Source organism: Anopheles bellator, chromosome 1, assembly GCF_943735745.2.
Source record: "Anopheles bellator chromosome 1, idAnoBellAS_SP24_06.2, whole genome shotgun sequence".
Taxonomy (NCBI): domain Eukaryota; kingdom Metazoa; phylum Arthropoda; class Insecta; order Diptera; family Culicidae; genus Anopheles; species Anopheles bellator.
In genome coordinates, this window is record NC_071285.1 from 30,638,771 (window position 1) to 30,652,966 (window position 14,196).

The 14,196-nt window shown below is 43.4% G+C and overlaps 2 protein-coding genes across 2 annotated transcripts in view; one reads left to right on the top strand and one right to left on the bottom strand.

Moving 5' to 3' along the window:
- The first annotated feature begins 938 nt into the window (after window positions 1-938).
- Window positions 939-14,196, top strand: part of LOC131215420 (SCY1-like protein 2) — a 45,633-nt gene continuing 32,375 nt past the window's right edge. The window contains exons 1-3 of the mRNA XM_058209808.1: window positions 939-1,115; window positions 13,450-13,575; window positions 13,664-13,762. Of these exons, the coding sequence (XP_058065791.1) occupies window positions 939-1,115; window positions 13,450-13,575; window positions 13,664-13,762 (402 nt within the window). The remainder of the gene's footprint in view (window positions 1,116-13,449; window positions 13,576-13,663; window positions 13,763-14,196) is intronic.
- Window positions 10,059-11,034, bottom strand: LOC131205845 (general odorant-binding protein 72-like). Its single transcript, XM_058198116.1, has 3 exons — window positions 10,770-11,034; window positions 10,490-10,657; window positions 10,059-10,397 (listed from the first exon to the last, which is right to left on the bottom strand). The coding sequence occupies exons 1-3, from the start codon at window positions 10,881-10,883 to the stop codon at window positions 10,200-10,202; spliced, it is 480 nt and encodes a 159-aa protein (XP_058054099.1). The 5' UTR covers window positions 10,884-11,034; the 3' UTR covers window positions 10,059-10,199.

The following is a 14,196-nucleotide window of genomic DNA, read 5'->3' on the forward strand; positions in this document are numbered from 1 at the left end:
ATTAAGAAAACAAGCCTCACCGCAGTTGATGAATATGTAAAATCCTTCTCCTCATAGAAAAAAAATCTCTCTTTCATCATTTTATTTTGGGTTCAGTACACGGCTCTCCTTTTTCAACCGTTTTTTTTTTCTCTTATCCGCCTTTTCCACAGGTCCATGAGTGACGCACCTCATCAAAATCAACTTGGGAATACGGCCAACGTTAATGCAATAAGCTCTGGCGCTATCCTGTCACTGTGAAACCGACAAAGATCGGAGATACTTTCTAAAATAAAACGTTCGGTCCATAACACGCCACCTGCGCTATCCCTACGAAGGTTCGGCAGAGCGTGCGATGCGAAGAACCCTTTTCGAGGTTTTATTTTATACCAGCCAACCTCGATAACCCGGGCAGCTTCGGTAGCGGTCCCAACCGCGTAAAGGGATAATGAGCCTTCGGTAGAATCATTCAAAATCGACATTAATCATACCTTAAACCTCGCTGGAGAGCGCGCTTCGGGACTCGCAAACGGCAAAGTCAAACCCGACATCCCATCACACCAGTCTGCATGAGAACCAATCCTAAAAACGAAACCCGTGCTCACCGAAGCTTGTGTCCACCGAACTGGAGGTAGCCAAGGTAAAACGAAAGGCTACCTTTATCTGTCGGTGAAATTAAAGTAAAATAAAGTATCCACATACGACGACCAACATTGAATCGAGTGGTCAACATAAGCGACTTACCGTGCTGCGGGTGAGTAGTTCATCAACTCCGTACGCCGGACGTACCGGAAACTCCTTTGAAGGCTCGAAAAAGCCACCAGACAGACACTCGTGATCGTGTCGCGCGGCGGGAATCTTGTCCGGAGTCAGGGTGGCTCCTCTTATCCGACGTTCGACGGTGGTCTTCAGCACCACCTAGGCAAACAGTCAACATTCCGCTATTCCAATTAAATGTTATGCCGGCCGCGACGATGTTTTCCAAGTTCAAAAGTAGCGCCACCAGTGCACCGCCACAAAACTCCTACGACAACAATCCTATCACGCAGTACTTTGAAATAGGAAAGCAAGTCGCCTGCGCCGGACCGGAGCTGATATGGAAGATCCACGAAGGTTTCCGGAAAACGGATGGAAAGGTAAGCAAAATGGCTTTCAATTAATAACTGCAAGAACCTGTTAACATAGAATTTTGTAATGTATTTTTATCTTGGCATCAATTCCCATTTGTGAAAACACATAGCGAACTTTTTATATGTTTAGTTTATCTATAATGTTCGAGAACAGAAAAATCATTCTAGCGAAATAATTACGATCTTCGTATATTACTTACTTATAAGGCTAAAACCTCTGAGCGGTGTTGGTCTGCATTATAGAATCCTTCCACCGCGTATATTACCTATTCCATTTTTGTAATTTAGAGGAAGGCTAGTAACAGTATCAACGCAATTCCACAAGAGCTTAATGAAGGCATACACTTCAGACAAAACTACGATGACGTTTTTGTTTGAAACTAATTCAATTTGGTGTGTCAAAACAAATTTTCCCAAGCCTACCCACTGACTTTCCGGTCCCTTGCAAAAATAGATACGTTCCCGTTGCACAAACTTCGTGACAGATTTATTACTCACCAGGCACCATCCTAAGTGTCAACCGGGCAAACTCGCCCAGAAGCCGGCCTGCACTCGCACTGGAGACAACTAAACCCGAAGCAACTTTTACTTTGTGTTCCTTTCTCCCGGTGTGTTCCGCCTGCCTGTTTGGGATGTTCGACCAACTTTCGACTGCTCGTGACCAGGCGGTAGTCCTGGAAGAGGCGTTGCGGGAATAAAAACTCAGCTAGCCCACAGCTCGCGAACATTCTTCTGATTGGTGTTCATATGCTCCATTTTGGGGCGAAGTCAGCGAAGCTACGGTTAACCTAATAACAATTGCAGCCAGCAGGAGTTCCGACTTAGTAGCCTGCAACGGTGCCCGGGTGCCTGCCCCAAGAAGGCACACAGCTGGCATTTTCATTCGTCACGAGCTGCCCTGTGGCTAGACGAACAAAAACAATCCAAAACAACTCCATTTTTGTCGGGAACTTCGTTTTAGGTACAACGTCTTGCTTCGTCCCGTACTTCGTCCCGCTTTGAAGCGACGAAGTGTGTTCGCGACCAACAGGTTACAGCACGTCGCCGAGAGCTCACCGAGTCAGTATGTCCGACCAAAACATGCTAACAGCTTTTACTCGCCGACCAGCAGCATGCTCGCTTATGCTGAGGTCTGATTTATGCTTGGCTGTCAAGGAACGAGCGTGGCAAAGCACTGATGGTGGAAAAAGCCAAACGTGGAAGATTAACAATTTACCATTCATCACTTAGCTCCGGTGGATTGTGTTTCTGGTGCGCGTTCGCGCTGCCGGAGGCGAGTGGAAAACAAAATATAAACGGAACAGCCACAATGGATCCCGGTATTGGCGTGGAACTTCATAGCTAAGCGTTTTCCCGACGCCGTGAGCTGCGGTGCGTGCGTGTTAGATAGCATTTGTTTGTAGCTAATTAAATTACCATCTTCAAGAACTAAGCTGTCGATGCCTACACGAGGGCACTCCTCTGGATGCCGACTGGACACAAGGAAGTGTCCGGCTCAAAACGCAGTTTCACAACGCGCAAAGTAATGTCGATGAACCAACCTGTAGAGCCCACAGAGTAGATCAGAGCACCTTTTGAGGGGTGATGCCAATTTGATAAAATCTTGGCCATTCACGAACACTCCCTTCGTGCGACCAGAGACACGGGCAAATTTTCCGAGCACTGACCTGATGAACCTTGGGAATGTCTTGCAGCTACACCTTTCCATTACAGTCTTGTGTCGTGCCTCACCTTCGGTCCCCTAGCTTAATGCTTTTGTAGCGGGCTGCAAATGAAATGGAAACATCCCGAGGGTGTTAGCGTTTCACTTCACAGGAACACGTTGCCCGAATGATAAAACTACGTTCGGTGTGGCAAAGCATGGTGAACTTTCGCCATCGAGCTTTTCCCATCTCCCATCGATACAATAGCATTTGGCTACCCCACGTGAGGGCGTCCACCGTTCGGGCGTTCCTGTTCAATTTTAATTAATCACTAATACCTACCTCGATACCTAAATAATTAAAAAACAGAAACTTTCCGTGGATCGATTTCTAATACTAAAACTTTGCTGCATAACTGAAACTAGCACTGAAGTGAAGCTAAGGACAGACGTACTAATATGTACTAATCTAAGAGGTGATTGGACGCATTTTGGACACATTTTTGATATTTTTACTAGTTTTGTACAGTTTTAGAGGTCAATCTCAATACCCACCATAATCATTCGGCAGCTTATCGCTATGCAAAATGTAAAGAACATACAGTATTCAAAACAGCACCTTAATGCACAGCTCCTCAAATCATCATTATAATTATCAAATATTTTCTTTATGCAAACATGTGTAGAAAACTATTTCTTCCCCAACAGCGACCAATAAAATACCACAGTAATATAGACATGAAAAAACGATCTAAATTACGCTACCATACTTGCATTATTCACTGACGAAGTTGGACTAACTATCTCCCCTTCGACTGGAAATATGGTAAGAAAACGACAATGTACCGTAGCCATGAAGTTACTGTGGCGCTGAGTCCGTGCCAGAAGGGCACCGACGGAGTAACTTTGCGTCAATTTTTAATGTAAAATATAGATTCTGTATCCAGGGGCACCGTGTCATCGCAGCTCACTAGTTAATAGCTGTCGTCGCCGGTGCGCATAGCGAGTCTAGCGCAACGCAGCTTTTGAAGAGCTCATGCAACTTATGCTAGTAATAATGGTAAACGGCATCGAGACCCGGTACGGTCGCTAAAGTCAATTAAAACTTATGGTCGCCGACAAAATCTACCAACGCAATCTAATTCATGCCGGAAGGACTGGTAATGCTCTGCCGTGTAGTGTTCTGGGTTGGGTCGAGAATTAAGCGAGCCGACGACCTGTGAAGCGGTCGAGGTTACCTTCGTCATCTCCTGGCTCTGTTCCGCACAGCATAGTTGAGAAACTTTAAAACAATTACTAACGAACTGGTATAATCAATGTATATCAGTTCGTTTGCCAGATCCGTGGGGCGATCGTAGGCAAAGCACTTTATTATTCGTTTTTGACAGCCACTTTCACGTTGCACTAAATTCGTGTAGCCACAACAGACCAGAGAATTGTGATTTGTTTTTATAGTAGAATTGCGCAAACGGAATCAAGGACTGCGCGAATCTCAAAATAATGTAATAAGTAAAACTTTTCATACTTGATGAATATATAAAAATGGTAACTAGTCATTTCACGCACGCCCCCAGTTGACAGAGCAGTCGGTAACGCTCGTCGTTGTTACGCAGCATGCCATGGGTGACGGGACCGGTTGTTACGCAGCTGGCCATTTTACTTAAATAGTTTGTCAATTCATTTTATTTAAAGTCAGAAGTCATTTGATTAAATCAAACCCCTGAACCATACACAAATTGTTGGAACTTTGTAATACATTTGCGTTTAAAATGTGTTTCCTAGTAATAATTTGCTTTAACCGATGACAACCCACTTCATTACTTAATTTGTGCCAATGAAGGGGTGTTTAGTTCCAAGGACAGCTACTTAATTATAAGCATTAACGAGAATAGCTTTTTAAATATTTGTACCGTTTCATCAAAGGATATCTATTTATTACAACAATTATTCAGAGATTCACTCACAAAAGAGAGTAGGGGGCCTTTACCGTTATTTTCCTAGTAAAAATGGGTTTTCATTTTAAATTATTCCATTCTTCCCAGGAGCTAGCATCTATAAAGCAATAAATGGGTTTTTAACAATAAATGGGAAAGTAAATATCTACAATTGGACGGAGTTTAACGTACAACAATGTTTGTTAAAATGCAATATTCGTTTTCTGTCATTTAGTCATTTATTATCACTGGACAAACATCCAACTTCATTATAAAGTACCAAAGCGAAACTTTCAATCCCATTGTGCTCGTCCTTTTGCCACCTTCGTAATAACATTCAACGCCTTGTTGAATACTTTTGCTGCAGCAATCCTTTCTAATTTAAGACCTTATTCACTTGGCTTTGCCGTCACTTTTAGTGGCCGATCGCAAACGAAAAGCAAGTGTGAATAATCTTCACCCCGAGGGCTTTCGCAAATTCTCCCTGACCTCAATGCTCAAGAGAAACACATTATAATTCCCGCTGAGAGAGATTTATTCAATTGTCGTGGAAAAGCGACAATGCTTTTAACGGACCTACTGCACAAAGAACGCTTTCCTTTCTGCCTTCGATGGACACTTTCTCGAGCTGAGACGAGCAAACATCCTTGGGCACCGGAGGCTTACCACTGCTCGATGGCCTGTTTGATTCAAGGATCATTGAGTCAACAGTGCACCAGCAATACGGGGGCAATAAAACCATGTGCTTTTTCTTGTTCACGTCCCTATCAGATGCCTGGCGTTGTGGTGAGCTTCTCTTTTCTTACTTTCTGGAATGCTTTCGCCACAATCCGGTGATTTCACTCGACAGGAAACTACCCTTCGCCCTAGGCAGTTTACAAACAGTAAAAGAAGCGGAAGTGATTTTCAAAATTATCCATCAACAAAACAATTTCCCGCTTCCGGTTTCCGCTTCACCACAGCAAGGAGCTTATCATCCACCATGGACGCTAACTCATGAAAAAGTGGTTGTATATATTGTTCGTATAATAACTTTGGTACAAATTCCTGCAATGTGAACTCGTATGCTAAAAGGAAACACAAAGTGAGAAATTTAATATCAATCCAGAATTGGATGATATACATTTTGGCGCCCTAAGAAGATGGTGAAACATATTTTTAAAATAAGACAATTTCAAAGACATTTAAAAACCCCCTGGGGCCATCCATTTCTCTCCCAACGATTTCAGCCGACACGTATTCATTCCAAAACGCTCCAGCCACTTGTTGGAAGTTCCCCATCTTCCACACTCACCGAAAGTAATAAAACTCGATGCGAAAGATAAGTACGGCGGACTTTGCCGAATTTTGCGTCCCTTGGTATCGTTTCATGTCGTAGCTGGGCGCAATGGAGAATAAAAGTAATAAAAGTCACCCATCGACCGAAAGCGGGCTATGAAAAATACACACCGTAGAGAGGATATGAATTGGATCTAAAAAAAGTGTGCTACACACTAAGATCCAACATGCCGGCAAGTGGGATTTGAAGGCTGTAGAAAATGGATATTTTCTGTTTTTTGCTCTTTCTAGCTTCCTTGTTGATTCCCTAAACTTTTGGATCAATTTGAAGAATGAAAGTTCTCTGAACAGCCAAAATTATGACTTCGTCCTGATAGTGGATTACTTATGTACAATGAACATTTTAGTGTGCTATTCGTAGTTCCTTTGTTAGACTGCATCTTTCGAAATGAAACCAGTTACACACTGAAATGCAATGGATATGGCGAGAAATTAGCAGAGCCTAAGTCTGGCTGCCGTTTAGAAGTCAGTATTTTTGTATACAGTTTTAACGACTTATCAAAGTTGCATAACATCAATAACATCATAAGAATTAATTTCAATCAATCAAAAACAACGTTGAAATGCGAAATATATTGTTGTAAAGTTGTATCAAACCGTAAGAATAACCGTTATAAATAAGAAAGGCATTATGGCTGCCTGTCTCGTTATTTTTAGATATGCAAAACAGACAGCACCGAGATTGAAAATTGAGAAAACTTCTACGAGTGGGGTTACCCTCTGCTCTGCCTATGCCGAGAAAAGTGCGATATCATTTCGCTAATTCGTTCAACGTTAGCAATGCTCCGTTGGTCCCATTGGCGTTTGAAATACGTTTTTTATTCATAACGCCAAATTCCTTCCATTTTTCACTGACGCTGCCATTGCGGATCCAGTCAAGCCTAACCCGAGCGAGTGTTGAAATCTCACACATACCTTTGGCGCAAGAAATTATGTACATCGCAAATTCCATTCCATATCCGGCTCGGGAGCCGGCACGGATGGCACTATCATACTGGCACTCAAGCAATGCATGGAAATTTGCCAGACCGTCGACAAGCGTGATGGACATTATCGTGACACACGATCTCGAACGCGAAGGTTGGCTGGCGAAACTGTCCACGCTTAGCATTAGAAACGCTCTCCCCCAGGGCGAAAGCTAACGTACTGTGCCACGGCACCTTCGTAAAGTATTTGTCATAATTTCCCATGACAGATTACCTTCCTGGGTCGTTCGTGGCGTTGGTAGCAACCGCGCCTGACACAAGCTTGGCACAAAGCAACAGGCAAACCGCACCGGCAACGGCAGCAGGCTGATGAGCTTGAAATGTTCAGAAATACGTACGAATGCTTATGTCGAACACATGTTTCGTGCCATTCGGCATACCGATTCGGTAGGCAATCGAATTCATTACTGAAACGAAAATACTGCATAATGTGTGCGACTTTGCGGTGTGGGAAAATTGCTTGGCCAAATGGAAGGTTTATGTCAATTTATGTGGAAAATTGTCTTCCCCGGATTAACAACCAAGTATTTTCTGCTTGTTGCCACTCGCGGTACAACATCTGACTTCTCTGAAATGGTACGTAAATGTTTATTAAAGTATGCAAAAGTTTGTTACACGAACACCAACGCTTGGAACAATGTGTTTAAACTACAAATAAAATACGAAAGGTCTGTTACATGAGCTTAAGAGTTTCTTCGTTCTACGAACACTCAGGTCTCTTTTTTACGTAACAGAAGCATTCCGATCGCGAAGGCCGCCCTGAGTCGTTCACCCTAACAGAAATGTTTAGATACGGTACGACCTTTTGGAGATTCAAATTTCTAGTAGCAAACACGGCGCTTCTTATGAAAGTTGAATTACATTGTCGTATTTGTGCAAAGTTAAGCTATCGGACCAACCAAGAATACCAACAACGAACTCAAATAATGTATATCCTTATTTACAGAGAGACTTTATGTGCACAATGTGATTCGAGAATCTGCCATATGTTGATTCCAAAGCGAGTGGCTTTGAAAACTATCAGAAACAGAATGCTGCGTTTATCGAAGAGGCTAATCAGAGTACTGCTGCGGCAACTGACGACGAAGCCCAAGGCAAGCTCGCTAAATAAGCGTTGCATGGAACGATTCTCCGTACCGTCTTCACTCGCTACGGTTTGGCCGGTATTGCACGGAAAGACTTGGGCCGCTCAGTTAAACCCTTCCGAGTAAGAAATATGATTGTGTTCGTCGACGTTGGAAATGATGCTTTCCCCTTTAACGGGGGCCACGGGGAAGATATATTTTGAAAGGAGCGCACTGCTCTCAGAATCATCACTTATGTATAAGATAGGTCAATTTATATTCTATCAAACGCAAACGGTGGAAACGAAAGAAAATATAGTAAACGCCATAGCCGGGGCGTTATCCCTTGCGTGGATTGAAAATGAAAATCGAAGAACGTAAGCCAGGAGAACGAAACACAACCCAACCTGGAATTGGTTCATCCTTATTAAGAACCATCGCCCAATCAATCGGTTCCCTCGACTTTGCTTCCTATCGCGACAGTTTGTGGCGGAAAAACTTGACGAAGTGCTGGACGAAATTGGGGACGGTGAAAATCAATTAAATGGCTCAGTTGCGCACAGACGTAGCAATTTTGGAGGTAGAACCCATTCAAGGCTCGCTTAAATGGACCCGATCCGAGGCAGCGATTGCGAAAGGCGAGAGGCGATTTTCTTTTAATATCCTTCAATTCTATTTCGGACACTTGACGCCGGTACTCGGAACGCTGGAATCCACGGATGTTTTGGTTACGGAGAAATGTACAGTCCAGACGGGAATGATTTTCTGTCGATAAGTCGAAACTCCTTGTATGTATGGAAAATAAATTACATTTCAGATTGATTATTGTGGAAGATCGAAAGCTAACAAAAACATTATGCAATACTCCAGTGTCAACAGCGCATTTTAGATGGTCGTCAATTTGTGAAATATGGTTCTAAATTAATTCAAAACTAACGCTGGTGGCAACCAAAAAAGTGGACCTTATTTTTCTCGGATTTCTTTCTTTATATCTGTTACCCGGGGCGCTCCTATCGATTGACCAGCACAACGTTCCGTTCTGCTGCCTACATCGTCAACAATAATGATAATGTTTCGGAAAGCAATCAGCCAAATTGTATGCTTCCCTGGCACGGCGAACAGAACTTGCTGTGTTGCATGAATTAATTATCCGTCAACCAACGGAGGCGGAGCTGGTGATATCGATGGTAAACAGGTGCGCCGAACCTGTGTACAACGGAAATAAAGATGTTCGTTTCCGTTTGCCGTGATATTCATCATAAGCCGGACAGTTCAACCGCCTCAACATTGGAAACCGTCTTTTAAAACGTAGGAAGAGAATTAAACATACAAAGTATTGTACCAAATGTTAATCATAGAAAAGTGATTAACAGGAAAAAGGTTCTCTACAAGTGTTTTGAATGACTGTAGAAGGGCTTTAAAAAGAACCCCGTTAATTAAGCCATTGCACGGTAAACAAACGGTGAGCTCATGTTAATTTGATCATGAAGTTCAACAACATTTTCTACGCATTCGCCAACTTCATTCTCCAATGGGTTACTTAATGTGGTCACTGATGTTTAACATCCAAATCTGGAAGTTCCCTTTGGTTTCGACTTTGCTTGGGTTCATCCAGCGCGGGCGTGCGCGGTAAAAGATTCCTCAAGTTAACTTTGGAAAGTAATTCTCTTAGAGTAGCATGAGCTAAACGAGAAAAACCATTCTTCGTTCTCGGCTCGACGGTAGGAAGTGTGGTAACTTTAGAAAAGGCATCCGACAAACTTTACGATCATGCTGACGTAATGCTGCAATCCATTAAGAGAAAAAAGAAACATTTACAATTGCAAACTGCTGCGCCCAAGCGAGGGCGATTAATTACTTTGCAGAATTTCCGTTTTTCTATTGAATTTCTTAGATGAAAAAAAGGAATTTAAAAATTATTGGAATTATCTAAAGCGTTAACATAGGCATTCCTTCCGTTAACGTGCCCTACGCCGGACATGCTGAAACTTGCTTGGAATTCTTGGGCATTTAGGTATCAAAGCACCACAAAATGATTGATTCAATATATTTTCAACGAAACGAAAGTTAACGACCAGCAGCGCATACAGGAATTACTGTAACTTTGCTTATTGTTCCATTCACAGTTACGGGAAAATAAATTTCGGATTGTTTTTCGACAGGCACTGCAGAACCGCGTACGCCGCGTCGCAATTATTTTTGATACCGTCGGCCACGTTCCGGCAAACATCTAACGCATTCCGCATCGGTTCCGCCAGCTCGTCGGGCATGATCGTATCGATCTGCTTCATAGACGCATCATAGTTGAGCTTTCCTTTTTTCATCTACAAATATGCGACAAAGAAAATGCATTCAGTCAACGCTGCTCGCTTCCCGCTGTTTCGGTACGCTCCATGCGGAATAGTGAATAACGCACCGTTTGCATCATTTCCATCACGCAATTGACGTAACACTTAAGCTCCTTAACGTCCACGAACTTGGACTCGCGAAGCCCGTCCACCAGCTCCAGGGCAACCTTCGTTTTGCCCAGGCAAACGCTTCGTATCATTTCACCCGACTTCATCATCTGTTCGACCGTCGCTTTCTGTTAGCAAATGGAACGAGAAAAAAAAAACCCGGAAACCATACATCAAACTTGCGGTCCGAAGTAAATCGTTCCATTCGGTGGGCGTCCTCGACGGTGGGCAAATTATTACCCCTTCCGTTGGTGACGGTTCGTGGAGGAGCACGAGCACCAGTATCAAACAGCGTAGCGCCAGCCCCGGGAACAGAGAAATGCTTTCCAGCCCTATCCCAGCCCTGCGCGCCATTGTGCAGACTCTAAATGAGGTTGATCCTGTTTCACACTTCGCTTTGCACTTTCCACTGGCCCAACACCGAAAGAAAATATTTACTGCTCCGAACCTGGGGAAATCGATTGCAAAATGGCACCGTCCCGAGGGAAAGCGCCTCACCTTAATACGATCGTGCAACTAATACGGGCTTAATCCATTATTGATGCCACTTTTATAGGCAGCTTTTCACACCACAACCGGAACTGCTTCGAATCTCGGTAAGCGTAGAAAACAGTATTGCAATCGACTACACTTTTTATCGATATTAGTTCGAATTTGATCCAGATTCATATACGAACTTGACAAACTTACATTCTAACCCACTTTATGTGGACCTTCTTATATTGTGCGAAAAATTTCAATCACTGAGCTGTAATAGTTAAATTTAAACAAAAACCACTTTGACAGAGCCGCTAGGAGGATTATCGATGGGAAAATACACACCGTCATCGATTGACGCTACGCTGCCCAACGCAACGGAGACGTTTATGCAAACGCTTATACAAATTATAGTGCGTTAGGCGGTGCCCAACCTACCCCTAGTGTTAGCTAGTGGCTGGCACCCCAATTACTGTATTTTATTTGCATTCTCAAGCGCAAAACATTTTCATCCGGTGTGTCACAGTCGATTGGTAGGAAGGAAAATTGAAGACATATGAGCGACATTTTCCGGACGAAAACTGTCCAGTCAGCAACTTGCCGGCAAACTACAATCGGCCTAGAAAATTGATTGATGATCAATTTGTATATTAGTTATAGCTTTTGTTTGTAGCGGTGCAAACGGTGTGACAAACAACATCAGGTCAGCTTCATACCCGGGATTATGTTATTATTGATTTAATGTTTATTCTATTTTGCCTTTTTCAACAAATAATCTGACAAAGTTTGCGATCATCATTTTGCTACTAATTCACTGGTACGCTGGTAACTAGTATAGGGGCTTAGCGGATGAAAATATTCATTGTATGACAGTCTGCAGAAGACAGTCATCAAAAGTTTTAACTACTGTTTGGGCCTTCAATCTACCAACAATCAATTCAAAGATAATCCTAACGACAGACGAAAAACCAACAACCTAATGTGTCTAAAAACCAATAGACGTCAAGCTCGAGGAAAGATTCCGAATCGTTGTTTGCGCAGTAAACTTTGCCCGAATTCGCCAAGTTAATCCGCCAGCCGATTATGCCGTTTTTGCGAGCGTATTGAAAGCAGGGCGAGATTTGTATTGTGACAGTTTCCACGCGAAAAGCAAACCTTAAATATTCTAACGGCTTTAAGAAGCCCTGTCCAATCCTCCAAAGGCGGTTTCCTCAAATCGACACCGACCAAAATACAATTTCGGTTGTCGTCGTTCCACGTTCGGCTTTATCAGCTTTTCCGAGCATCGAAACCACAACACTGGGGGGAAAAATTGACAACTGCGACAAACACGTCCTTGAAGACATAAATGGCATCCGGCGAATCTCGGCGTACGAGCTTCGCAAACTCCGCGTAGCAGCCGTGACTGTTGAACCGTCGGAGAGAACCGCTGCTACGTGCCTCGTAACAAGGAGCGACCAAAACGAAACCACAACAACAACTTTTCCACGAACCCTTCATCCTTCGTGTGACGCATCGCCGCCATATCTTTGGAAACATATCAAATATTTCAACACTATAAAACAGAAATAAAATTGAATTTATCACAGCGTGAATATGATTACTTCGACGGAAGACCAGTAAACAGGCAGCTGAACTGAGTGCGTTCAGTGAAAAGGTCGGATTCGGAGGGCGTGAAGCTTGGCAAGCAATCGCGGGTTGGGTCCTACAGCGATTTGCTGCCATCTTTAGCACTCACCTGTTACCGGCCAGTAACGAATTGCAGATGGACCGTGGCAAGATGTTCGTTCGTTTGGAACATTGAGCCGGGGACGACACGACGCGTGCCTTGGGCCGGTGAAGTATCTTCCAAAATGCACATAATGTTATTGACGATGCATCCGAGTGTGACAATACGAGTGGTATTGTAGCCAGGCTATGATCAATCAAAAAACCATTCTAATGGTACACTTTCCTTCCCTTCGAAACTTGGATAGTTCAACAGAAAGCTAGTAGTAGTAACATTAAAACAACATATACTGCTCAACATGAACGGTTGTGACCGTTACAACACAACTGATCACATTTTCCATGTATGCTGTATGTCATGCCATGTCTCAAATTCCATGTATCCAATTCCGTGTATCCAATTCCATGTATCCATTCCATTCCATTTTTCTAATTTGAACCGATGTATGAAAAGTATTACAGATTAGTTCAAGATGAACTAAGAACAGTTTGTCACACAAGAACAACTCACTGGAGAAAATAAAATTACAAACTGATTCTCAGACGTAAACAAATCCCAAGCCCATGTCTGTCTCAAATCGTGCAACTATGCTTCTTCAAATTGCTGATGAATTCCTTATTTTATATGGCTACCCTGCTATTGGTGCTTAGGTCGATGTACAGATGAACTCAGTTTTTCATTTTGTTTCGTTTCGCTTTCTCTACTGTTTCGCAGGAATGTTCCATCTTTGTGTTCGAGAAACGAACGGCGGAAAAGCTGCACAAACCGAAACGGAAAGAGACGGTTACGGAAATTTTACGAGCCTCCGTGAAGCAGCTGGAAAGGTTTCGACACCCGAAGGTACCGTCGGCTCTGCATCCAGCGCAAAAGCGTGAAATTGATGGCTTTTCTGGTTGTGTGTGTGTCTTTGTTCAATCCACTTTCACAGATCCTACAGATCATGCACACCGTGGAGGAAAGCTCGGAGACCCTGTCGTTCGCCACCGAGCCCATCATTGCCAGCTTGGCCAACATCCTCGCCTACCACGTAAGTATTGGAAGGTGGTCAGGCAGCCACCTGTGGAGTACAGCAGGCACGGACCTACAACAAAAGACACTCCCGTGAAATGAGACAATCAAAGTCACTTGCGCGAACTGTCGCCAATTAACAAGGAAATGGTCCCAACTCAACTACCAGCCGTGTGGTGGTAACACTTTTCATAATTAAACTTCTGCTCCCGGGCCCTGTATCTATTTTGAATTGTAACTAACCTCCGTACCGGAAAAGAAGCTGGTACGACTATTTCCGACACTGTCGGCGTGTTGTGCGACCGGAATCCCACTATAATCCGAGCACTTCGAGAGTTGTGCGGGAGCCTTGGAAACTACCGGCAAAGGACAATTATCTTTTGTATTTATTTTAACTAACTCCAGGACCCACTAGCCCTCAGGGATCGAATGGGAGTTTTGTACACTAAATTC

What these genes read in the sequence shown, in the direction of transcription:
- LOC131205845 (XM_058198116.1), bottom strand. Translation starts at nt 10,883, where the DNA reads ATGGCGCGCAGGGCTGGGATAGGGCTGGAAAGCATTTCTCTGTTCCCG. An exon ending in AACCGTCACCAACGGAAGGG is followed by an intron (nt 10,658 to 10,769) that starts GTAATAATTTGC and finishes ATTTGCTAACAG; the next exon opens with AAAGCGACGGTCGAACAGAT. An exon ending in TGATGGAAATGATGCAAACG is followed by an intron (nt 10,398 to 10,489) that starts GTGCGTTATTCA and finishes GCATATTTGTAG; the next exon opens with ATGAAAAAAGGAAAGCTCAA.